This window comes from Eleutherodactylus coqui, chromosome 1 (genome assembly GCF_035609145.1).
Source record: "Eleutherodactylus coqui strain aEleCoq1 chromosome 1, aEleCoq1.hap1, whole genome shotgun sequence".
Taxonomy (NCBI): Eukaryota; Metazoa; Chordata; class Amphibia; order Anura; family Eleutherodactylidae; genus Eleutherodactylus; species Eleutherodactylus coqui.
The window spans coordinates 476,107,539-476,132,527 of NC_089837.1; the positions used below are offsets into that span (position 1 = coordinate 476,107,539).

A 24,989-nucleotide genomic window follows, 5' to 3' on the forward strand; every position below is an offset into this window, starting at 1 on the left:
AGACCCTGCAGCAGTTTGTGGGCCGTGTGCCTCCTATCTCCTAAGCTGAGTAGTTTCAGCACGGCCTGCTGACGCTTGCCCACCGCTGTGCTGCCACGCCGCGCGACACCGACTGCTGGCGACGTCCTGCTGCTGCTGACACATCTAGATTGCGAGACAGAGGTTGAGGAGGAGGAGGAGGGTGGTTTAGTGGACGAGGCATACACCGCCGCAGATACCACCACCGAGCTGGGGCCCGCAATTCTGGGGGTGGGTAGGACGTGAGCGGTCCCGGGCTCTGACTCTGTCCCAGCCTCCACTAAATTCACCCAATGTGCCGTCAGGGAGATGTAGTGGCCCTGCCCGCCTGTGCTTGTCCACGTGTCCGTAGTTAAGTGGACCTTGCCACTAACCGCATTGGTGAGGGCGCGTACAATGTTGCGGGAGACGTGGTCGTGCAGGGCTGGGACGGCACATCGGGAAAAGTAGTGGCGACTGGGAACTGAGTAGCGCGGGGCCGCCGCCGCCATCATAGCTTTGAAGGACTCCGTTTCCACAACCCTATACGGCAGCATCTCAAGGCTGATAAATTTGGCTATGTGGATGGTTAACGATTGAGCGTGCGGGTGCGTGGTGGCGTACTTGCGCTTGCGCTCCAACAGTTGCGCTAGCGACGGCTGGACTGTGCGGTGCGAGACATTGGTGGATGGGGCCGAGGACAGCGGAGGTGAGGGTGTGGGTGAAGGCCATGAGACGGTTGTGCCTGTGTCCTGAGAGGGAGGTTGTATCTCAGTGGCAGGTTGGGGCACAGGGGGAGAGGCAGCGGTGCAAACCGGAGGCGGTGAACAGCCTTCGTCCCACCTTGTGGGGTGCTTGGCCATCATATGTCTGCGCATGCTGGTGGTGGTGAGGCTGTTGGTGGTGGCTCCCCGGCTGATCTTGGCGCGACAAAGGTTGCACACCACTGTTCGACGGTCGTCAGGCGTCTCTGTGAAAAACTGCCAGACCTTAGAGCACCTCGGCCTCTGCAGGGTGGCATGGCGCGAGGGTGTGCTTTGGGAAACACTTGGTGGATTATTCGGTCTGGCCCTGCCTCTACCCCTGGCCACCGCACTGCCTCTTGCAACCTGCCCTGCTGATGCCCTTGCCTCCCCCTCTGAAAACCTGTCCTGAGTAGGCGTTGCACACCAGGTGGGGTCAGTCACCTCATCGTCCTGCTGCTCTTCCTCCGAATCCTCTGTGCGCTGCTCCCTTGGACTTACTGCCCTTACTACAACCTCACTGCAAGACAACTGTGTCTCATTGTCATCGTCCTCCTCACCCACAGAAACTTCTTGAGACAGTTGGCGTAAGTCCCCAGCCTCTATCCCCGGACCCCGGGAACTTTCGAATGGTTGGGCATCAGTGACGATAAACTCCTCTGGTGGGAGAGGAACCGCTGCTGCCCAATCTAAGCAGGGGCCCGAGAACAGTTCCTGGGAGTGTTCCCGCTCCTGAGCAGGTGTCATTGTAGTGGAGTGAGGAGGCTGGGAGGAAGGAGGAGCAGCAGACAGAGGATTCAGATTTGCAGCACTGGACGGCGCAGAACTGTGGGTGGATGATAGCTTGCTCGAAGCACTTTCTGCCATCCAGGACAGGACCTGCTCACACTGCTCATTTTCTAATAAAGGTCTCCCGCGTGGACCCATTAATTGGGCGATGAATGTGGGGACGCCAGAAACGTGCCTCTCTCCTAATCGCGCAGCAGTCGGCTGCGACACACCTGGATCAGGAGCTCGGCCTGTGCCCACACCCTCACTTGGCCCTCCGCGTCCTCGGCCACGTCCACGTCCTCTAGGCTTACCCCTACCCCTCAGCATGCTGTATTACCAGTGATTTGATTTCCCAGGCAGGAAATAAATTGGCGCAAGCCTGCAGGCCAAATATAATGTTTTCGCTTTTTTGCAAACGGAAGACCCCACTGCGTGTATTCAATGAACAAGAAGTTTAATATCTGTGGTGTGGCCCTCAAAAAGTGTCACACAAGTATAGTGTAGCAGAGTTATTAACTCTAGCAGAGCAGGTATTTGCCAGTCAGGATACACAATGGCGCTAGGCTGCAGTAAAGCGTAGCTGGTTGCGTCAGATTTTTGTACGTTGTACACGCAGCACACACGTACACGGAGACCTTAGGACTGACACAGGCAGGCCAAATATAATTTTTTTCCTTTTTAGCTTAGGGAAGACCCCACTGCGTATATTCAATGAACAAGAAGTTTAATATCTGTGGTGTGGCCCTCAAAAAGTGTCACACAAGTATAGTGTAGCAGAGTTATTAACTCTAGCAGAGCAGGTATTTGCCAGTCAGGATACACAATGGCGCTAGGCTGCAGTAAAGCGTAGCTGGTTGCGTCAGATTTTTGTACGTTGTCCACGCAGCACACACGTACACGGAGACCTCAGGACTGACACAGGCAGGCCAAATATAATTTTTTTCCTTTTTAGCAAAGGGAAGATCCCACTGCGTATATTCAATGAATAATAAATGTCTTCTGGCCCTGCCTACACAATTCTATCCCTGTAGTATTAATGCCGGGTGCAATGCTCTGCACAGCCGGTTTTGAGAAGAAAAAAAAATATGCAACACTGCTAACAGCAGTACTGCACACGGATAGAAGTGGCCCTAGAAAGGACCGTTGGGGTTCTTGAAGCCTACACTAACTCCTAACACTCTCCCTGCCTAACCCCCACTTCTGTCCCTATTGCTGGGCGCAATGCTCTGCAGATCCAATTTTGGACAAAAAATAAATAAAATACTGTGCTAACACAGTACTGCACACTAGTAGATGTGGCCCTGAGAAGGACCGTTGGGGTTCTTGAAGCCTACACTGACTCCTAACGCTCTCCCTACAGCAGCACCAGCACGATAGTACTTTCCCTCAGCTAAGTCACAAGGCATGTGTGGCGAGCCGCGGGAGGGGCCGACTTTTATACTCGGGTGACATCAGATCTCCCCAGCCACTCACAGCAGGGGGGTGGTATAGGGCTTGAACGTCACAGGGGGAAGTTGTAATGCCTTCCCTGTCTTTCAATTGGCCAGAAAAGCGCGCTAACGTCTCAGAGAGGAAACTGAAAGTAACCAGAACACCGCGTGGTGCTCGTTAAGAGTAACGAGCATCCCGAACACCCTAATATTCGCACGAATATCAAGCTCGGACGAGTACGTTCTCTCATCTCTATTATCTATGTTACTAGAGATGGACTTCACTTAACAACAAGCAGTAGATAGCAAGTTAGAAGGAAAGGCGACCCCTAGTGGTTAGAGCAAATCTCCAGCACAAAAAGATTATTTTAGGTAAATAAAGTGAATTGCACTTTTACTAGTTATCACATCGGCTATCACATAAGCAAAAGTTGTTTGAAAAATCAGTAACCAATTAAGGAAGAAATTAAAAGAAAAGCAAAAACATATAGGACCTTTCAAACGGAAGCAGGTTTTAGCCAGCATATACCCAGCCATTTTCAGGAATAGGCTGCGCACTAACATAGCAATTAGTGACATACTCACCTCTTCCGCCTCCCACGGTGTCCTGTGCCGGTGCATGACCCTCTGCTCCAGTCTGTTTACAGCTGCAGCCCTGCCTGGTTTACGGCAGTGCTGCAGTCAATAATAGAACTGATTGGACAACCCCTTTAAATAAAAATAGTAAAAACTAATAACAGACAGGAACAATAAAAGTAATGCAGGGGTACGCCCATGATAAATCTACATGTTCTGTATAAACTATTCGGTCTTTTGGTTTGATCCAGTCATTGTTCTGAGCATAACAATAACTTCTGAACTCTCTTAGTATTCTCATTTACCATCCCTGTTAGTAAGGCATTTCATGAATACAACATCCTTTTCGGGAAGAACTACCTCCTTGTGTTTCCCTTGTGTAAAGTTAACTAACACTTTCAAAGCATGACCTCCTATTTTAGTGTTTCCCCTCTAAAATATGTTTCCTTTTGTTGGTTCATCATGATTCAATGTATGCAATTTTCCATTACTTCTTAAACCTGTATTACACAGCTATGTAGCAAAGGCTAGACTATGGGTTAGACCATCTCTGTGCAACATACAGAACCTAAAGGGGTTGTACCTGAATTCCACAGGATAGGGGACAACTTGCTGATCGAAGGGAGTCTCACCGCTGGGACCCCCTACCAATCCCGAGAACGGGGTTCCCATTTCCCTCCAACCTCCTTACTGAAGGATCGCTGACCTCCAGCAGCAAGAAGGAGAATGAATAGAGCACGAATAACATGAGCTTGCTGCCGCTCCATACATTTTAAGTGGGACTGTGGAGATAGCCAGGCAACAAACACTATTTCCATCAGCCTCAATTAAATGAATGGAGTGCTGGATGTGCATGCTTTTCCGGCACTCTATTTACTGTGACTTTACTGCAGGTGGGAGAAATATACTCACAATTATAAGAAGAGGGGGACACGGGATCCCCACTTTTGGGATCACTAGGGGTCTCAGTGGTGAGGCTCCCACCAAACAGCAAGTTTTCCCAGATCATAAGGAGTGCAGGAAACCAGAGCAGTCTAGACAGGGGAGTATAAAGAATAATAGTAGCTACTGTGTTTCCTCAAAAGTAAGACCTACCCCTAAAATAAGCCATACCTTGATTCTAGGGGGAAGAGGGCTTCAAATATAAGCCCTTCCCCCAAAAATCAGCCCTAGCTACGTTACATAAAAAACTAAAGCAATACATTACCTAGCAAGCGGTGTCCGGGTCTCTCCCTGCTTGCTTCAGTCCTCAGCTGCCAACAGAAGATCGTTTTTTAGAAATGGGGTTCATAAACCCCACCTTCAGCAAGTGATGGCTCTGATTGGTTTTTGAGCACCACGGCTGAGCCAGTCACTGCAGCGCTCAAAGACCAATCAATACAGTGCTCAAAGAACCAATCACAGCCATCGCTGTGATTGGTTCTTAAAGCGTTGTATTGATTGGCTGAGCTGCAGTGCTTAAGGACCAATCAGAGCCATCACTTCCTGGAGTTGGGGTTAACAAACCCAGTTCCCAGGAAGTGATGTTCTGTCGGCGATTGGGGACTGAAGCAAGAGCGCCGAAGTACTGAAAAGAGCAGCAGGAGGGACCCCGACAGTGCCTGCTAGGTAGGTATAAGACAACCCCCAAAAATAAGACCCTGTGCCTCTTTTGGGGGTTGCCAATCTGAGCGGAATACCCTGAACTTCCCTGACAGCACCTACCACAAAGCCGAGCACTAGCTCTGAAAAGGGTAAACACCTTGCACTTGGCAACGTCTGAAGCCAAGAAACTGAACTTGGAAATACAGAAGGACAGAACACAGAGTGCTGAATGTTGACAACTGATAACAGCCATATGATATGCTGAGAATACAAAACTGACAACAAACAGGTATGCAGAGAATCCGGACAGGGCCAGAATAGAAGAAGTATACCAGCACTCTCAGCAAGAAGGATCCACAGAGGTGAGAGAAAAACAAACAAAACAAAGACATTCACTGATAGAGCCAAAAAATACAATACCTGATAGGCACAATCGCCGTATACCCTCATAGAGTGCAGTCAGCCAGACTATGCTGAGGAGGAACTACTTGTTCAGTACAGACTATTATGCAGTCACCCACTCAACCCAGCCCAGATTGGGGAGGAGCGACTGCAAACAAACATAGCCCGCACATGTGAACGATACCAAAGAAGCCAGCCAAAGATGGGTGTGCCCCACCATACAGGATAGCAACTCTCACTGACATAACAGTGGGTTACCCTGTATCTCCAAAGTGCGGGCTATGTTTGTTTGCAGTCGCTCCTCCTCAATCTGGGCTGGGTTAAGTTGGTGACTGTATAATAGTCTGCACTGAACAAGTAGCTCCTCCTTATCATAGTCTGGCAGACTGCATTCTATGAGGGTATACGGTGATTGCGCCTGCCCTGCCCTATGGCGATTGTGCCTGCCTTACGGCGATTGTGCCTATCGGGTATTGCATTTTTGGCTCTTTCAGTGAACAGCAAGGAGGAGCCGGCTTATCTATCACAAGAAAGGTGCAGACGGGCAGACTGGACTGTATTCCAAATTCGATGTTACCTAATATCCTATGGCAAGCCTTCCATGTGCCTCCTACATAATGTACCAAATACAAAATCTCCTTATCTGATACTGGTAAACAGTGATGGGAGGATATATTGCTATACCCAACTTTTAGTGGTTTTAGAAGAAACTCCTGGTTTAGAATAAGGGTGGACTCATTTTTGTATTCCAATGCTGAAAAAGTAAAACACTTTCCATAAAGTCATAAAGTGCATAAATAAGATCAATATGATATCAAACATGACGGAGGTAGGATACATAACAAGAGGATGAACTACTTAATTATTCTGGCATGGAGATGTAATGTAATCCACCATCTTCTCGTGAATCTAGCTATTCTTTGTAATTCTGCATTTATTGGAAATTAAGTTGGCATTCTTGTCCAATGTTTCCTCTTTTCCTATTGAAAGGCATTTCCTCCTTACACAAAAGATCTTTGTCTTCTTCTAAGCAGTTATGCACCTTTGCCAACCACTCTGCAATTGGAATTAATATCCTATTCATCCTTGACATCCAAGACACATCTGGAAGCTCAGGCTGACTCAATAGCAGTACAGCACATCCCAGTTCAGGAATGGGAGGCCTCTTGCATTTATTCCATGTGCTCAGACAGATGTCGGAGCTCTCAGTACGGCTGCTTCCTACTTACAGGTAAAAAATTCTATCACTTTAGTAGAGTTATTCCGGGACTAGACAATAGGAACTGGAAAAGTCTTTCATATTCAAGCTTGTGGAGTGATACGGGGCTTTTAAACACATTGGTTGAACCCTAAGGCTTTGCAGGAAGTTGACAATTAGTTGGCTGCTTGTAACGCCATGTGCAAGCTATTTGTCAAATTGGGGGCATCTTGGCAGTTTGAATGTATCAATGATATTTCTGAACAGGAAATCCTCTGTGAGTTGGAATGAATTCATAGCCAACGTTATCTCTTGCTGAGCAAACAGAGTTTTCGACTGGGTATAATAGATCTACAATCATAATGCAAACATCAAAGCGCCATAGAGTTAGATCAGTGCTAATAACTATGGGTATGTTCATATGTGGCATCTTAATGGGAATTTCTGATGTAGATTTCATACTGTATTTTTCTGTATTTCCGCATATTAAGTGCAGTAGGATATTATTCTGCCAGGTTTACAAAAAAACAAAAAAACTGCTACAAAATATTCTAAAAGAAACGCAACAAAAATGGCATGTGTGTGCAGGTACTAAAGTTCTCTTTTGATGGACTCTATCTGCAGAGATATGAACATCAGGATCCGAGGTTGTAGGGCATGTCATGATTTAATTATTTTAGTCAGTTGGTGGTTGAGTATTGTCATACTTGAAACAAATTATGAGAAATATGACCATTTTACACTAAATTTGTAGATGTGATGTATTGTATGTAGAGATGAGTGAGTACACTCGCTAAGGCACATTACTCGAGCGAGTAGTGCCTTAGCCGAGTATCTCCCCGCTCGTCTGTAAAGATTCGGGGGCCGGTGGGGGTGACAGGTGAGTTGCGGCAGGGAGCGGTGGGGAGAGAGGGAGAGAGAGATCTCCCCTCCGTTCCTCCCCACTCTCCCCCGCCGCTCCCCGCCCCCCCCCCCCCCGAATCTTTAGAGACGAGCGGGGAGATGCTTGGCTAAGGCACTACTCGCTCGAGTAATGTGCCTTAGTGAGTATACTCGCTCATCTCTAATTGTATAATGAAGCTGTGATGCTCATAAAGCCACGGTCCATTTATTGTTGACCCGGACTCAATGTCATACCTTTGTGGCTGTAGCTGTTTACTTGAATGGGCTGATCCAAACTCTTATAGAATACTGTGTGCCTGGTTTAGTGCTGCTTCACAAAGGTGTATGCGTTTTTGCACACGACTTAGCGTAACATATTTGTGCTATGAATGAGTCTTTTTTTTGCATTTTACTATCATTTTTGCGCACCCAATGCATGTTCACTTACATTACGGCAGATGAACACGTCCTGATTTAAATGGCTATTTAGCCTAATAAGTTCCAGATATGTTCTTTTACAGAATTGCGCACCATATTGCTCATCTGTGCGCAAAGTTGCGCACTGCCCATAGACTTCTGTGGAGACCCTTGGTGCACAAAAATAAAACAGGCTTTCTATTTTTGTGCACGCAAAAACAAAAAAGGTGTATGAACCAATTGATATCAATGGGTTCTATGCTATGCATGTTGCGTGCTCAATGATTTGCACACGCAAACACATCCGTGCGCAGCCACCCAATGAAGTTTATAATGGAAGCTTGTACTAGTAACCCCCAGAAGAAGATCCATGATTCTTTTGGGTACGCCCTCGTTTAACAGTTCAATGTGCTTGTTGATTTAGTTGATTCTCTATAATCTTGTGAGGCGGCTCACCGGACCTTATTCTGCTTCTCTGTATCATTTTAGTACTGTGTATGAATGTTCAGGCCACGTTCCTTCTTCAGTCTTGCTAGTTTGGCACTCATAACAATGAACTTAATTCATAAGGTTTTCATCCTCATTTCATGTGGAAACAATGGTTCTTCTTATCTGCTGCTGAATGCCTTTATCTTTTTGGAGAATAGTATCATTGCACTCCTTAAAATGTACACGCACCAATACTGCCTGTGTTGCTAATGAAGACCGTGCAGCCGGCCCAGGAGATGGGGACTCTGGGCCAAATAACTTCACCTGCTTCCGAACCTCTGGTAGCAATATCAAAATAACCTTCTTTCCACACAGTTCTGGTTAACATTGATCATTCTGTGCATAGCACTACTTATCCCCACCTGCCAGTATGCTGTATGCAGGTGAAGGGGGAGGAGGTATACTGTGCACAGAATGCAAAAGGAAGATAGTTCTGATGCTGTTGCAGATTGCATGGACCAGAGCCGGGGCACTATTACTAGTGGGAGCCACCGAGGTGAGCACTATTACTAGTACAATTAGTAGGGGCTCACAGAGCGGACACTATCCCTAAGTGAGGGCTATAGGAAAGCCCTATTACTAAAAGGGCACTATTACTAAGTGGATTCTCAGAAGGAGCATAATTACTAAGTGGGGCCACAGGAGAGGGATTATAAGTAATTGGGGACTCAAAGGGGGCACTATCACCAATTGGGGTCACAGAGGGTGGATTTTCTCTAAGTAGCGCTACAGAGGTGGCACTATTACTTTGTGGGGCTACAGAGAGGGCATCATTACTGAGTGGGGCCCAAGACTGTTATGGAATCACAGATACACTGTTTATTATTATAATGTTATCCACGCTGCAACTGCTTCAGAGGGTATCCCACAAAGAAATAAGGGTGTGCGATCTCTGTTCTGTGTACAGTGTATGAGAGATAGTGAGATCACTGTATATAAGAGAGCTAAGCTCAGGGAAAACTGAAAATTAGAGAGCAAGCCTACAGAGAGGCTAAATGGTGAAAAAAAATTCAAAATAAAAGTTAAAATGAGACCATTCATAGTGTTATTCTTCATGTTTCACACAGCAGGTTATTCTGGAAATTCACATGAAACAATATGCATGCTTTAACCTGTTAGGTCTCCATGGTGTAAATGTATGTCACGGACTGGTTTACATAAATCCACCATGACGAATAGTTATATGAATCATGGTGTTCACATGCTCACAGAGCTGTGTATGTTCAACCAGCAGCTGCAGCCCAGCAGTGAGTGACACCTGGGCACCTGTTGTAATGGTCAGAATCAGAAATAACTCAAATCATTATTGACCTCCCCGGCATCTAAGGGGTTTGACAGAGGCACTGTCACACTCATAGTAACATAGTAACATAGTTCATAAGGCCGAATGAAGACAATGTCCATCTAGTCCAGCCTGTTTATCTTCCTGTGTTGTTGATCCAGAGGAAGGCAACCCCCCCCCCCCCCCCAAGAGCAGAAGCCAATTAGCCCTTTTGGGGGAAAAAATTCCTTTCCGAATCCCTAATGGCAATCAGACTGTTCCCTGGATCAACCCCTAATAGTTCCTACCTGCCTGTATATCCGGATTAACAATTAACCTAATATTTATATCCTGTAATATCCTTCTTCTCCAGAAAGACATCAAGTCCCCTTTTAAACTCCTCTATGGATTTTGCCATCACCACTTCCTCCGGTAGAGAGTTCCACAGTCTAACTGCTCTTACAGTAAAGAACCCCTTTCTATGTTGGTGATGAAACCTGCTTTCCTCTAAACGTAACGGATGCCCTCCTGTTACCGTTGTAGTCCTGGGTATAAACAGATCCTGGGAGAGATCCTTGTATCGTCCCCTCATGTATTTATACATAGTTATTTGATCACCCCTTAGCCGTCTTTTTTCTAGAGTAAATAATCCCAATTTGGGTAGCCTCTCTGGGTATTCCAATCCCTTCATTTCGTTTATTAGTTTAGTTGCCCTTCTTTGAACCCCCTCCAGTACTGTAACATCTTTCCTGAGCAGCGGTGTCCAGAACTGTGCGCAGTATTCCAAGTGGGGACTGACTAGTGCCTTATATAATGGAAGGATAATGGCCTCGTCCCTCGCCCCTATACCTCCTTTAATGCACCACAAGACTTTATTTGCCTTTGCAGCAGCTGACTGGCATTGGTTAGTCCAGTTTAGTCTACAATCCACTAATACCCCCAGGTCTTTTTCCATATCACTTTTCCCTAGCGGTACTCCATTAAGTTTCTCCCGCCCATGTGCATAACCTTACATTTTTCAACATTGAACTTCATTTGCCATTTTTCTGCCCAAGCCCCCAGCTTATCCAGGTCCGTTTGTAGCCGCACATTGTCCTACGTTACATTAATTATATTGTATAAATTTTGTGTAATTTTTGTATAATTTTACACTCATCGGCGCCTCTTAATGTGATTACAGGGCATCAATAGTTGTCATGCTATCTTTGTGCACTTATTAGATTCTGACAGAAATGTAACATTAATAATAATTTATACTCCATGGGGAACAATGTAACAACAAAAGCCAGGAGCAAACTAACTGGAACATTAGGGAATAGCTGCTGTTTCCTTTTCCTGCCCCCAAACAATGAATACAAGTCTTTTCAGTATATTGTATGAACCCCAAAATAGTGCCATAAAAAAAGCAAAAAAACTTGTTCCGCAGAAAACAAGCTTGCGTTGATGGAAAAAATGAAAAAGTTATCACTCCCTGAATGTGGCAATGCAAATTAAATGTTTGGAGAGGCCGTGGTGCTCACGTGAGCGTCACAGCATCTTCTTAGTCATGTGATGTCACATTCATCAAACATCTTGGCTTTAGACATAAAGGAGTCTAGTTGCACCCCCGATCCCAAGATCTGAAAAACTGAATAGCTGCATAAAAGAGAATGGGACTGAATCGCTATACCAGGGCACAAGCACTATACGATGTATGACACTAAGCCTGGTAAGCACTGAAGTGGCTACGGTGCTCACCCAAGCGCCACTGTTACTTTCAAACAACTGATTGGTAGGAGTCATGAGCATCAAACTCCCAGCAATCTGATATTAATGACCTATCCAAAGGATAGGTCACCAGTATCTCACTCTTGGAAAATCCCTTTCAAAGGATTAAAGGGGTTTCCAGGATTTTACTATTACTATCCAGATGTCCAATCAAGATATATGATCAACTATTGATGAGCTATCAGAAATGACAGCGCTTCTGAGCGGGGAGAGTGGAGAAAATAAAATGAAAGGGACTCACCCTGTTGTACACAGCCGAACCAGAAGGGTGCGCTGTTACACCTGTAGTCCCTGAAAGCCCAATACAGATGGAACACTCTGTCAACCAGTCATCCACAAATCAGGCGAGTGTAACTGGGTAGGGTCCAAGGATTAATCAGAAACTCGGAATAACAGGGATGCTAAGATTGTTTCTTCTACGGTGCGGGATTTTTTCGTTTTTGCACAGGGATGTGGAAGAAATATACATAAGAAATACTCGTCCACTTTGTGCCTGGAAACACCCTTTATGCTATAGAAGTGCAGGTGTAATAATAACAGCCAACACAAGATGGCGATAAAAATGTAAAGCAGCACATTGTTTGCAACAACTGCATAAAACTAAATAAATCACAGATGTTATGCATCAATCCATTTGGACAACAGTCCTCATAACCTCCAAGACTGGTTACTGCCAGCGGCATGCATTCATTAAGCTGCATCTGTAGTTGAAAAAGGGAAGGATTCACAAATTTAACACATCAAATGCATAAAGTAGAACTGTTATGTTTGTAAACGCTCCTAGGAGGAGAAATGCATAAAGGAAAAGAGACGTACGGACTCACCTGGTGTGGAGCCTGTTGGATGACAGGACTCCACACTAGAGATGAGCGAGCATACTCGCTAAGGTAAACTACTCGAGTGAGTAGTGCCTTATGCAAGTACCTGCCCGCTCGTCTCTAAAGATTCGGGTGCTGGTGGGGGAGAGCGGTGAGTTGCAAGAGTGAGAGAGAGATCTCCCCCCGTTCCTCCCCGCTCTCCCCCGCCCCCACCCCCCTCCGCCGTCACCCGAATCTTTAGAGACGAGCTGGCAGGTACTCGCATAAGGCACTACTTGCTCGAGTAGTTTGCCTTAGTGAGTATGCTCGCTCATCTTTACTCCACACCTATAGTCCAGGCATGATATATGTAATATATATATATATATATATATATTATAATGTTTGTAAATGTCATTGTTCTATTATAATATATGTTGTTTTAATTTTAATGTCTTATAGTATTCTGCAGCTATAAACCTCCATATTCTACAAATCATGTGGCTCCCCCTGCTGGTGATCGGGGGTCTCCTTCTCCTGTACAGATGGTACAGACAGAGTCACATCCTGGAGAATCTCTCTGATAAATATGTCTTCATTACCGGATGTGATACGGGATTTGGAAATCTGCTGGCGAAGCAACTGGACAAACGTGGAATGAAAGTGCTGGCAGCGTGCCTAACGGAGAAAGGGGCCGAAAACCTGAAGAAGGAGGCATCAAGTCGACTGCAAACTGTAATGTTAGATGTCACTGATAGTCAGGGTGTGAGAGCGACTACTGCCTGGATTGAACAGCATGTTAGAGGAGAAGGTAAAGATGCCAGACACTGCTAGTATAATCTTATTGACTCATGTACAGTATGGCGCTTTTACTTGACAGTAAACCAATCAGGGCCATTTAGACGATGGCAATAGATCCATGGGAGTTGTGTAGGAGCATTTCCATCTTAATAGGGCACAACTTTGGACCCCATTGAACAAAGGCTTGCACATGCACACTGGTGATAGCTAGGCACATATGTATCTACAATAAAGGGCCCTATGAAAGAATCTCCTGTTCTCACAGACCTGAGCATAGCCTTTCCTGAGAAAGACTGCCATGTAATGCTATATTCAGCCACTGCAGGGGAAATGCATGGCCGGACACAGATTCCCCCTGCAAGTTTAGTTTTTTCTTGTGGTTGCATTTAGAAAGGGCTTTTCTCTGAAAAGGAAGCAGCTTTAATTAAATATTATACCAAATTCCAGGTTCCCGTTCTTTATTTATAAATATCTTCGTTTTAGACTGAGACATAATTGTACCCCCAAACCCAAGATCTTCTGAAACCATAGGACGTATCTTGTAGCCACAAGTGTTAATACAATCCAAGAGAATCCTTGAGAGCAACCAACACCATCATTTTAAATCCTTTTTTCCCAGGAATATCTCTAAAACTACATAGAAACACTTCTTTTTCCACGAATTTGCACAAATCAGCCCATTTGCAGGGACTGTCTTATAAATGGGCAGATTTATGCAGATTTGTGTAAAAAGACAGTTCCAAGAAAATCATGACAGTTGCAAGGAATGTTAAAGTAAGCATTTATTTTAAGTATCTCCTGGGGATTTAGCTTATAAAGTTTGCAAAAACAGACCTTGCAATAATCTTGTTTTTTTTTTTTGTGGGTCTATCTCTCCAAGGGAATCACAAAAAGATGGAACATTATGCAGATTTTCATAAAAAGGCATGCATGCGTATACAACATTGTAAATATACCAGTTAAGATGTAGAAAATGTTAACTTTACAGTTGGCACGGTATGTTAATAGTCTGCAACGCCGTCTGTAAAGTTAATGATTAGAGATGAGCGAGTATACTCACTAAGGCACATTACTCGAGCGAGTAGCGCCTTAGCCGAGTATCTCCCCGCTCGTCTCTAAAGATTCGGGGGCCGTCGGGGGGTGGCGGGGGAGAGAGTGGAGGAACAGAGGGGAGATCTCTCTCTCCCTCTCTCCCCCCCCCCCCCCCCGCTCCCCACCGCAACTCACCTGTCACCCGCGCCGGCCCCCGAATCTTTAGAGACGAGTGGGGAGATACTCGGCTAAGGCGCTACTCGCTCGAGTAATGTGCCTTAGCGAGTATACTCACTCATCTCTATTAATGATTGTTATATGTGTACAATTATTACAACCCCGATACCAAAAATGTTGGGATGCTATGTGAAATGTAAATAAATGTAGAGAAAAAAAAGAATGCAATGATTTAAAAACTCTCATATAACTATATTTTATTCACAATAGAACATAAAACGTATCAGAAGTTGAAAGTGAGGCATTTTTTCATTTCATTTTTAAAAAATTAACTCATTTAGAAATTGATGGCAGCAACACATCTCAAAGACGTTGGGGCAGGTTTAATAAAGACTTGCAAAGTAAGCGGTACTAAAGAAAAACACCTGGAGGGTCGATTTGACACATGACTTTGTATACAAAGAGGATGTTATAGAGGCAGAGTCTCTCAGAAGCACATCTTACACATCTTCATAGGCACTATCATTGCTGAGCAGTATATAGAGGTTGTAGAACAACATACGCTCCCATCCAGACAACATCTCTTTAACCCCTTAATGACATGGCCTATTTTGGCGTTGAGGACCAAACGATTTTTGGTATTTTTTCATCTCCATTTTTCAAAAGCCATAACTTTTTTATTTTTGCGTCAACGCGGCCGTATAAGGGCTTGTTTTTTGCGTGGCGAACTGTAGTGTTTGTTGGTACCATTTTTGGGTACATAGATTATATTGTAAAACTTTTATTATTTTTTTTATGATCGTAGGGAGAGAAAACGCATCAATTCTGTCATAGATTTTTTTGGGTTTTTTTCAAAGCGTTAATTATGCAGCATAAATGATACACTACATTTTTTCTGTGGGTTGCTACGGTTACAACGATACCAAAATTCTTATATTTTTTTAGGTTTTTCCACTTTTCCACACTAAAAACCCTTTTTTTGGAAATTATTTTTTTCTAAACTCACTGCATTCAAAGTCCTAAAACTTTTTAATTTTTCCATGGACGGAGCTCTCTGAGGGCTTATTTTTTGCGAGCCAAGCTGTAGTTTTTATTGGTACCATTTTGGGGTACACATGTTTTTTTTGATCACTTTCATTGCGTTTTTTGCTCTTTTTTTTTTTTTTTTGTTTTACACACAATCTGTGTCCCTCTGAGGGACTGCAGCACTGCAGATCGCTATGATAAGGCATGGCAGGACTTCTCTCCTGCCATGCCTTATCGCTTACTATAGCGATCACAGGCTATGGCAATACAGGACGCCGGTATCTGGCGTCCTGTTGCCATAGCAACCAGCCGGGCTCTCGCAATGTTATCGCGAGAGCCGGCTGGAGTCACAGAGGGAGTTCGCTCCCTCTGTGAACCCTTTCCCTGCCGCGTTCTACTCTGCTATGATCTCGCGCTATCCCTATGACGTAAGGGTATGTCATTTTGCGGGAAGTACCCGACTCCCATGACGTACCCTTACGTTAAGGGAAGGCCTTGAATATTTCAGCAATACAATGCTAAACCCCATACTGTATCCATCACAACAGCATGGCTTCCCACAAGAAGAGTCCGGCTGTTGAACTGGCTGCCTGCAGTCCAGAACTTTCACCAAGAGGAAACATTTAGCACATTATGAAATTAAATATCCAGCAAAGACCCAGAACTGTTGAGCAGCTAGAATCCTACATCAGACAAGAACAGGAGAACATTCCTTTCCAAAAACTCCACCAATTGGCCTTCTCACTTCCCAGACGTTTACAGACTGTTATAGAAAGAAAATCAGATGCTGCACAATGGTAGACCTGGCCCGACTTTTTTGAGATGTGTTGCTGCCATCAATTACTAAATGGGTTATTTTTTTTAGATTTCATGGAAAAATATCTTTCACCTTCTGATATGTGTTCTATTATGGATAAGATAGGGTTAGATGAGATTACCAGATCATTGCATTCTTTTTTTTCTTTACATGCATTTGCATTTTACAATGCATTCAAACATTTTTGGAATTGGGGGTTGTATAAACAAAGTTGTTTAGTCATGAAATAAATATAATTGTGTGATACAAATGCAGACAGCATCGTTGGGTTATCTGCATGCAAATTAGCCCCATTGAATAGAGCTAAACCGCATATAGATCCATAACCGATGTAAATGCAAATCTATACTAGAAAGCGAAGGTTCAGCTTCGGTTTTCTGCCGTAGGTCATGTGGGAGATCTGCATTGGATTTTTCTAAAAATGTTAAAAAATGTCATGTGAACATATCAAATTCAAATTTAGTCATAAAGTGGAGTACCTACAGTGAAGCTTTGCTAGTGGAACCCATTGGGAGAGTATGGGTTACAGGAACCTCTTCCCAATTGTCCAACTCTGATGTCAGGTTGTAGCTTGCGGTCTACAACTGAGTTAGAGTATTGCCTCACGTCTCACCACTTCCACCTCTCTGAAAAATGCATAAAACACCTCTTATATATCCTCTGATTCTCACGGGACTTGAGTCTGTGCTGCGCCACCATAACCCCACCTTAAAGGGATCGCGTGCAGTACACATTTTATTTTATAAGGGAAGTTAATGGATGCCATATACCATTGTATTGAATATGCCTAAGGTTATTTTCACGCAGAATGTGCACCACACATGGTGTGAACAGAACCGGAGCTGCAGTAATGTTAAATCATAGTCGGTAACTACATAATATTGAATTTTTTTCCCCATTTATTCTCTCTTAATAGGGTTATGGGGACTCGTGAATAACGCTGGGATTTCTATACCTATAGCGCCCAACGGATGGCTTAATAAAGAGGACTTTGTCAAAGTGCTCAACGTCAATTTACTTGGAATGATTGATGTCACACTCAGCTTACTGCCTCTAATTATAAGAGCCAGAGGACGAATTATTAACGTGTCCAGTGTGATGGGCAGATTAGCATTTGTGGGAGGAGGATACAGCGTTTCTAGATTTGGAGTAGAAGCGTTCTCAGACTCAATAAGGTACAGGTTTGAACAACATTTTAAATTACAATTTTTTAAAAGATTTTATACTTGGATGCAACAAATGTATTAAGAGGCTTGATTCTCTTAATGCATGTGTCACAAACATAGACCATAGTATGAAACACATCTACGCACTGTAGTGGCCTATAATGGTGCTGCAGGTGTAGTTCCCATTGAAGTCCTCATGCAGTGCTGTGTGCATGAAGCCTAACAGAGATTGACATCACCTTCGAAGCTAGCCGTATGGACCCATTTGCCTCTTTGTGGCACGGCATTATGGAGATTAACAGATACCGCCAAAACACAATCTAATAGAGCGTTCCACAATTCTTTTTCAAATTCCTAAAAAAAATCCAACTGAATTTTTGTTTTTTTGACGATTACTCTGAGAACATATAACAGGTATAGAGTATACGGTCTCTCTGGAGAAGTAGACTCATGTATAGGATCAAATGCGAAAGTGAAGTAAATTACATACATTGTGACTAGAGATGAACAAGTATACTCGCTAAGGCACATTACTCGAGCAAGTAGTGCCTTAGCCGAGTATCTCCCCGCTCGTCTCTAAAGATTCGGGGGCCGGCGCGGGTGACAGGTGAGTTGCGGCGGGAGCGGGGTGGAGTGGGGGGAGAGAGGGAGAGAGAGATCTCCCCTACGTTCCTCCACGCTCTCCCCCGCCCCCTGCCGGCCCCCGAATCTTTAGAGACGAGCGGGGAGATACTCGGCTAAGGCACTACTCGCTCGAGTAATGTGCCTTAGCGAGTATACTCGCTCATCTCTAATTGTGACTGTTTGCCACTATCCTATTGTGATGGAAGATACACTAGGTTGACAAAAGTATTGGGGCACACACGGAAGGCGGTGAAATTTGATTTTATTCACATTTCTCAGTATGGTGTTGGGCCGCCTTTGGCCTCAATGACTGCAGTCACCCTCCTAGGTCACTTTCCACCAAATTCCAATAGATGTGTGAAGGGATTTGCCTCCATTCTTCAAAGTGAGCTTCAGATAGTGATGCAATGGATAACGCAGGGAATAGGGTGTGCATGAATACAGTGTTTTAGTTCATGGCAAATATCCGGACTCTGAGCTGGCCAATGAAGTTTCTCAAACCAGCCTCAACACTGCAGTCATGGAGGCCAAAGGCGCTCAACACCGTATTGAAAAGTGTATTTTAGGCTACTTTTTCAGTGATTATTTTTTCATTAGGCCATCATGTACTAGAGATAATGAGGTTATAACACTGTTTTATGACAAACTGTAAAATGAGTCGCTAGGGGTATGCCTGTTGTGTTGACATCTGGTGGTTAAAAGAAAAACTACAACTGCATCAGAATTTATAGTAATTAAAGATGAGCGAGTATACTCGCTAAAGGCAATTGCTCGAGCGATTATTGCCTTTAGCGAGTACCTGCCCGCTCGAGACCAAAGGTTCGGCTGCCGGCGCGGGGGAACGGTGAGTAGCGACAGTCAGCAGGAGGGAGCAGGGGGGGAGAGAGGGAGAGAGAGATCTCCCCTCCGTTCCACCCTGCTCTCCCCCACAGCTCCCTGCCCGCCGCCGGCACCCGAACCTTTGGTCTCGAGCGGGCAGGTACTCGCTAAAGGCAATGCTCGCTCGAGCAATTGCCTTCAGCGAGTATACTCGCTCATCTCTAATAGTAATGCCTTGTCAATAGGTGATAGCAACATATTATCCCACAGACAATGGGGAAAAATAACGTAGGCTAGTTTCACATGGCCGAGCGCGATATCTGTTCGTTAAATTCTGCCTAATATTGCGCTCGGGAACATGCGATATACCCGCAGATGCGAGGTGTTCTTGTGATAAAACACACCATGCGTCACTTCAGGGAAATAGCCAAGGCGGAGGATCAGCAAATATCCATTATTTTCAATGGGAAACCTCACATCTCACTCACTTGAAAACAATGGTTGAAGCATTCTGAGGGAACGTCCAAAGATAGGGCATGCTGCGATTTTTTTCCAGCACTGCCATGCTGTAAAAAACATTCCTCATGTATATGACTTCATTCAAGAGAAGGGGGTTTGTATTTGAGCGTCACGCAACACACAAATCTCGTATAATTTTCCTGGCCATTCGAGAGCGGCCTCAGGCCGCCATCACACAGGCAACAAAAGTGGTGCGAGATTTGTCCGTTGCAAGATGCACAAGAATGAACCCCATTCTTTTGAATGGGGTCATACACATGAGCGATGTTTTCCTGCATGGCACCCCGATGCAATGCCGGAAGCAAATCGCAGCAGGTTCTATCTTGCTGCATGATCTTGCATCGCACCCCCTAGTGTTTTCAATGGGGCCGACAGCAGCATCGCAATGCCAGGTCTCTTTTTGAAAATATTTGGAGAAACTCTGCGAACCTCCATGACAGACACGGCAGAGTATTCCATTCTTCCCTGAAGAGATGCAAGACTATTTCGACATAAAAACACTTCGCATCCTATGGGCGATATGGGGGCGGGATTCATGGCTCCTTATCGCGCTCGCCCACATGAAGTTAGCCTTAAAATATCATTTCATATGCCAGTCTAAATGCAGAAAATTGACGCTTCTTACGCCGGAGCATTTTGGAGAGGTGCACGTACCTCGATACATTTGGCGCATCAAATACAAAAACTTGTAATCTATACCAGGTGTGAGCAGGCATAGATTTGCCAGTTTCTGGAATAAATTATAGTAAATCTGTGGGTTATTGGCACTAAACCCCTTTTAAAAAGTAGCAAAAGAAGGGCTCACAAATTTTGGGGCAAATGCGCCATAATATGCAACTTTTTAAATCTATAATTGTAGCGGAAATTCAGAAGTACATTTCCACGAATATCCTATATAATTCTAGGAATACGTTTTACATGCGCCACTATACCTTTTGAAACTGTACTGTATGACCACGTATAGAAGAAGAATGAATATTGTGTACTTACTGCATAAACAAAGTCATATAGTCTGAGGTCTTCTTTCAACAGGCGTGAACTCCGATGCTTTGGGGTTTCAGTTTCTGTCATTGAACCAAGTTCATATAAAACGCCGGCTACAGACATGGAGACCACACTACAAAGCCTCCATTCTCTCTGGTCCCAGGCTCCACTATGGGCCAAGGAAACCTATGGACAGCAGTATTTTGAAGTCTGTGAGTACTATTAGTTATTCCATTTTTCTATAGAAGTCTCACAATTGTGAAATCAAGTTACTTTAGTTTAATACGCCATTTTATTTTCATCCATGAAAGGAACGCAAATAAAAAATGGAGGCAATAAGATAATTGGAATATACAGAAGACACCATAAAATATACCTACAGCAAAAATTCAAAATTTGTTTGTACCACTGCATCCTTATACACGTCAACTATGTGCATTCATATTCTTGAAGGAGCACCTTCATGTCCAAGGCTTCTCCTACCGTTATTTTCTCAGGCAAAGAAGAAGCTTTTTTTTCTCTATAAGTCATAATATTGGAGAAAGCAGACTTAAAAAAAAAAAAGAAAACTTTTGGACAATACCTTTAAGAGATACATGAGTAAGGCCGGCCACAGATGAGCCTATTACATCCGCATTTCAGCGTCTATAACACAGATGTGTATACTGGCCTGACCATGGAGTTTACTAACGCAAACTACCAGCATCATTGGGACCTGGTAGTTCAGGTTAGTGAACCTTGCGGTCAAGCCGGTACGCATGTCCGTATTACAGATACTGAAATGTGAATTAATAGGCTCATCCGTGGCCGGTCTTAGGCTCATTTCACCCTACAATTTGTCTGTTCTTGCTCTCCACCTTTGGTTTCCGTCTCACATACCGAAAGCTATAATGAGATGGAAACCTTGTCACAAAACCATTGGTTTAATGTGGGAAACTGTATTGCATTGTATGGACCAAGGTTCGGATATGGCTTTAACCCCTTAACAACACAGGACCTAAGGTTAGGCCCTCATGTTTGGGGTATGTATGGAATGGAGGGAGATGGCGCGGGTATCTCCCTCCATACAACGTGGGCGCCGGCTGTCCGCAAGAGCTCTGATAAGCCGTGCGACTCACAGAGCTGTTAACTTTTTAAATGCCAGCATTAAAAAGGGACCATATTCTGGGGACCCGTATGGCCCCTCTTGATGAGATCGCAGGGAGCCGTGTCAGTGTCATGGCAGCCGGGGCCTTCTAAAAGGCCCCGGGGCGGTCTTAGCATAATGATGATAAATTTGATCCAGCAGCAGTATACTTAAAAAAAAAAAAAAAATCACTCTTTTATTGGAAACACATTAAAAATTCCCATGTGCACAGGGATTAAAAGACAAACTGACGTGTTTCACATTTCATGCAGCCTTACTCATAGCATAACATCACATTGGAAATCAAGGTTTTAAATGATACAAAAGGATATGATATTTGTAGTTGTCTACCTACGGCATCCGAGGAGCAGGTCCTCAGCTGAGGAGACAGCGGGTAATGAGATAACCTTGTCACAGGGCTCTACCATCTCATGCCTAAGGGTAGCTCGAAACCCAACATCGTTACCAACAGGGAGAGTTCACAAATGGGGATAGCGGTGGTTACCTGACGGCCTGTTTGTCACTCGTGACGCCAACATTCCATCCTTTGTGGTGAATCTTTCAGATGAAATAAAATAGTCTATGCACACACAGTGTGTTTTCTTAACGTAGTGATCTACCATTAGGCCGGTCTCACACAACCGGATAGAAATTACAGATTCCACAAGCATTTGATCCGCGGTAATATACTGAACAATCAATTGTATTGGAATACACAATTCTGCTCACATTAGCGGGTCGGAATTATGTTATCTACTCACAGAAAATAGAACGCATGTTCCATTTTACCATAGATATCCGCGACATAGAGCCCATTGTGCTCTATGGTTGAGAATATACTTGTAGCCTATACGCAATTACATTGTATACGGGCTGCAGGTACATGCATCATCACTAAGGGCCTCCGCTAAGGGCCTCCGCAAGCAGATTCCACATATGGCGGTGTGAGCCTGGCATTATTCAGATCGCTACCTGTACTGCCTACGTAATTTACAAGACATCCCAGGGAACGCTCACTTTAATGCGGAGGGGGGGGGGGGGGGTTCTTTAGGGAGTCAAATTATTTCTCTGCAATGGGGCCTGGAATTTATTCAGTTGTGCCCTGAAAGCCAATGGGTGTTCCCTTTACTTATAGGCCGAGTCATTTCTCCTGTAAGCCCATTGGGGTGCAATGGGGGTATTGCTGAACACAGAAGAACTAGTGCTATAAAATATGGGTGCGTCTCCCCAGTTTTTTCTGCTTAAAACAAAGAAAACTGTCATGAAATTGACATATTTGTGAAAAGAAAATTATTATTTTTCACCTGCTTTACTGTAATTTTTGCAAAAAACTGTGGGGTCAGAATGCTCAGTACACCCGTAAACGAATAGGCTAGGGGGTCTAGATTTCAAAATGGGGGCACTTGTGGCTGGCGTTCTGTCATTTTGGCACCTTGATGGCTCAACAAGTGTGATTAAAAAAAACTTGGTTTGGTCTTGCTGGCTTCTCGTCCTGTGCAAATGCTCTCCACTCAGCGCTTCCCATGCGAGGTGACGACTTGAGCGAGAAGCAGAAGAGAAGCTAGCAATCCACTGGCAATTTTTACTGTCTATATGCTCTGGATGAGCGCTGACGACCTTGGCGGTGACGTCAGCACTCATGCAGTCCTTTGAAAGACTGTTGGCCTGTGTAAAAGGGCCATAAGGGGCTATAACCATAAAGCTCAAGGCCTGGAGTCATTGTGTCTAAAGTTTTCATTTTTGACCTTTCCTAGTTTAGATACGTCTTGACATACAATATATGTTTTTCCATTCCAGATTGCAGATTTATCCAGTATAAACTATCCAAGTGCAACCCTCACATAACCCAGGTGACTGACTGCATGGAGCATGCCTTGACAGCTGTACACCCATGGGCGCGATATTCTGCAGGATGGATTACCAAACTCTTCTATCTTCCAGTATCTTATCTCCCAACCTTTATGTCAGATTATCTACTGGCTCATCCTTTGTCAAATGTTACTGAATGACTTGAAAACATGTATTTTTCATCTTCTGGATAGAATATTAAAATTTTGATTGAATGATCTGTATTTATTCCACTTTTTTTACTGTTATCTTTTTCACTGTCTTTTAGGGATAATGAGCTCTCTACAAAAAAGGGGGAAAGCTTTTAAAAATGTTGTGATGAAAAGATAATGTAATTGTATATATTTGATAGTATCGAGGAAACCAAAACAGTCAAACCTTTCACGTCAAACTTTGCTAAAAGTTTGGTCCAGCAGGAACCCAAACCTTCATCTTGACTGAACCCACAAAAATTCTAGATATTGTTCTTGGTCAGATTTGAACCTAGGAGACTAAGACCCCAGCTCTGTAAGTCAACTGTGCTAACCACTGGTCTACATTAATGGAGGTTGGCAATGACTTTTATGGGTATTTTTAGGGGTATTGGTGAACTCTGGTTCAGTTCAAAATAATTTGAGCCAAATCAAACGTGAAGTAGGCAAACCGAAGTTTTAAAAAGTTTGCTCCACACTAATATTTGGTGTCTACTGGATTAACTTTGTTTTATTCTGTAAGTTTTTTAAAATATCAAAGACCTTTTATTACAGGAAAGATCTCTGGGGGTCCATCATCCCTTGGAGAGGAGTGTTGCATTTTCGACCTAAGTCTGGTTAGGAAAAGTTTCAAAAGGATCTATCTATCCAAATCAAACATCCCCATAACTTTGTAGTGAGAATGCTGCAGGTACACATATGCACTATTGAATATTGGTAGTATTTGCCCTCTTATCGACTCACTGTCCAGTCCTAAAACAGGGATTTTATTAATGAATTAATGCGCAGTTCTGCAACCTGAGTTAGGAACTGAAAATATAAAATGCGTTGGACAATAAAAAGATGTTCAATTTTGGAGAAGCAAGGCAATTCTGAAATGTCTTCCCTCGTTAAGTTACCCTCTAAGGAACAGAAGACGAAAAATTTACTGTAGGTTTTCTGTGTTTTCTCCCTTTATTCTTTTTAATTGTTTGCATGTGTTTGATGTCTTTTTATTGTGTCTTTATAACTTTTTGTAAGCACTCTATCATTTTGTAATAAAGCCTAAAACTTTAGTAAGCTTATTTCTTGTTGTTCCGAACCCTTAGCCTTCATACTGTTAACACTGTGCTGTACAGCAGTGAGTGAATGTATTTGGGACTTCTTGCCATTTACTAAAAGTGGAGGCTGCTAGTATCTGGGGGTGTATGGACTGTGTTAGGGTGCAATTTATACTCAGTTTTGAACTCCAGTGGATGATGAGCACAAATTCCAGTAAGTGGAAATACATTAACCCCTTCTAGTCACGTCACATGCTGGAAAAGTGCCTACTTGACAATTGTATATTATCTGCCCTCAACTCCATGTAAAATTGCATATTTTTATTAACCATTATTTCACGGTGTCTTCAACAGTTCTGTCTCCATACAGCGACTCTCTGCCACTCTCTTAGCAGAAATTTGTAGCATGACCTCAAACATGATTTTTCTTGTAATCATAGGTGCACTTTCATCCACCCAGAATTTGACCATAGGACACACCCCAACATGTAGCTGTAGCTGTGGA

At 43.9% G+C, this 24,989-nt stretch overlaps 1 protein-coding gene across 3 annotated transcripts; it reads left to right on the forward strand.

Annotated features, from left to right (window-relative positions):
• The first annotated feature begins 6,600 nt into the window (after positions 1 to 6,600).
• LOC136586434 (retinol dehydrogenase 7-like) lies at positions 6,601 to 24,499 on the forward strand. Of its 3 annotated transcripts, none has more exons than XM_066584533.1 (5): positions 6,601 to 6,734; positions 12,860 to 13,125; positions 17,084 to 17,342; positions 20,328 to 20,491; positions 23,203 to 24,499. In XM_066584533.1, the coding sequence occupies exons 1-5, from the start codon at positions 6,658 to 6,660 to the stop codon at positions 23,412 to 23,414; spliced, it is 978 nt and encodes a 325-aa protein (XP_066440630.1). In that variant the 5' UTR covers positions 6,601 to 6,657; the 3' UTR covers positions 23,415 to 24,499. The 3 variants fall into 3 exon arrangements, with proteins under 3 accessions (XP_066440630.1, XP_066440616.1, XP_066440622.1); XM_066584519.1 differs by having other exon boundaries at positions 6,617 to 6,734; positions 12,777 to 13,125; positions 17,084 to 17,348; XM_066584525.1 differs by having other exon boundaries at positions 6,617 to 6,734; positions 12,777 to 13,125.
• Positions 24,500 to 24,989: the final 490 nt, after the last annotated feature.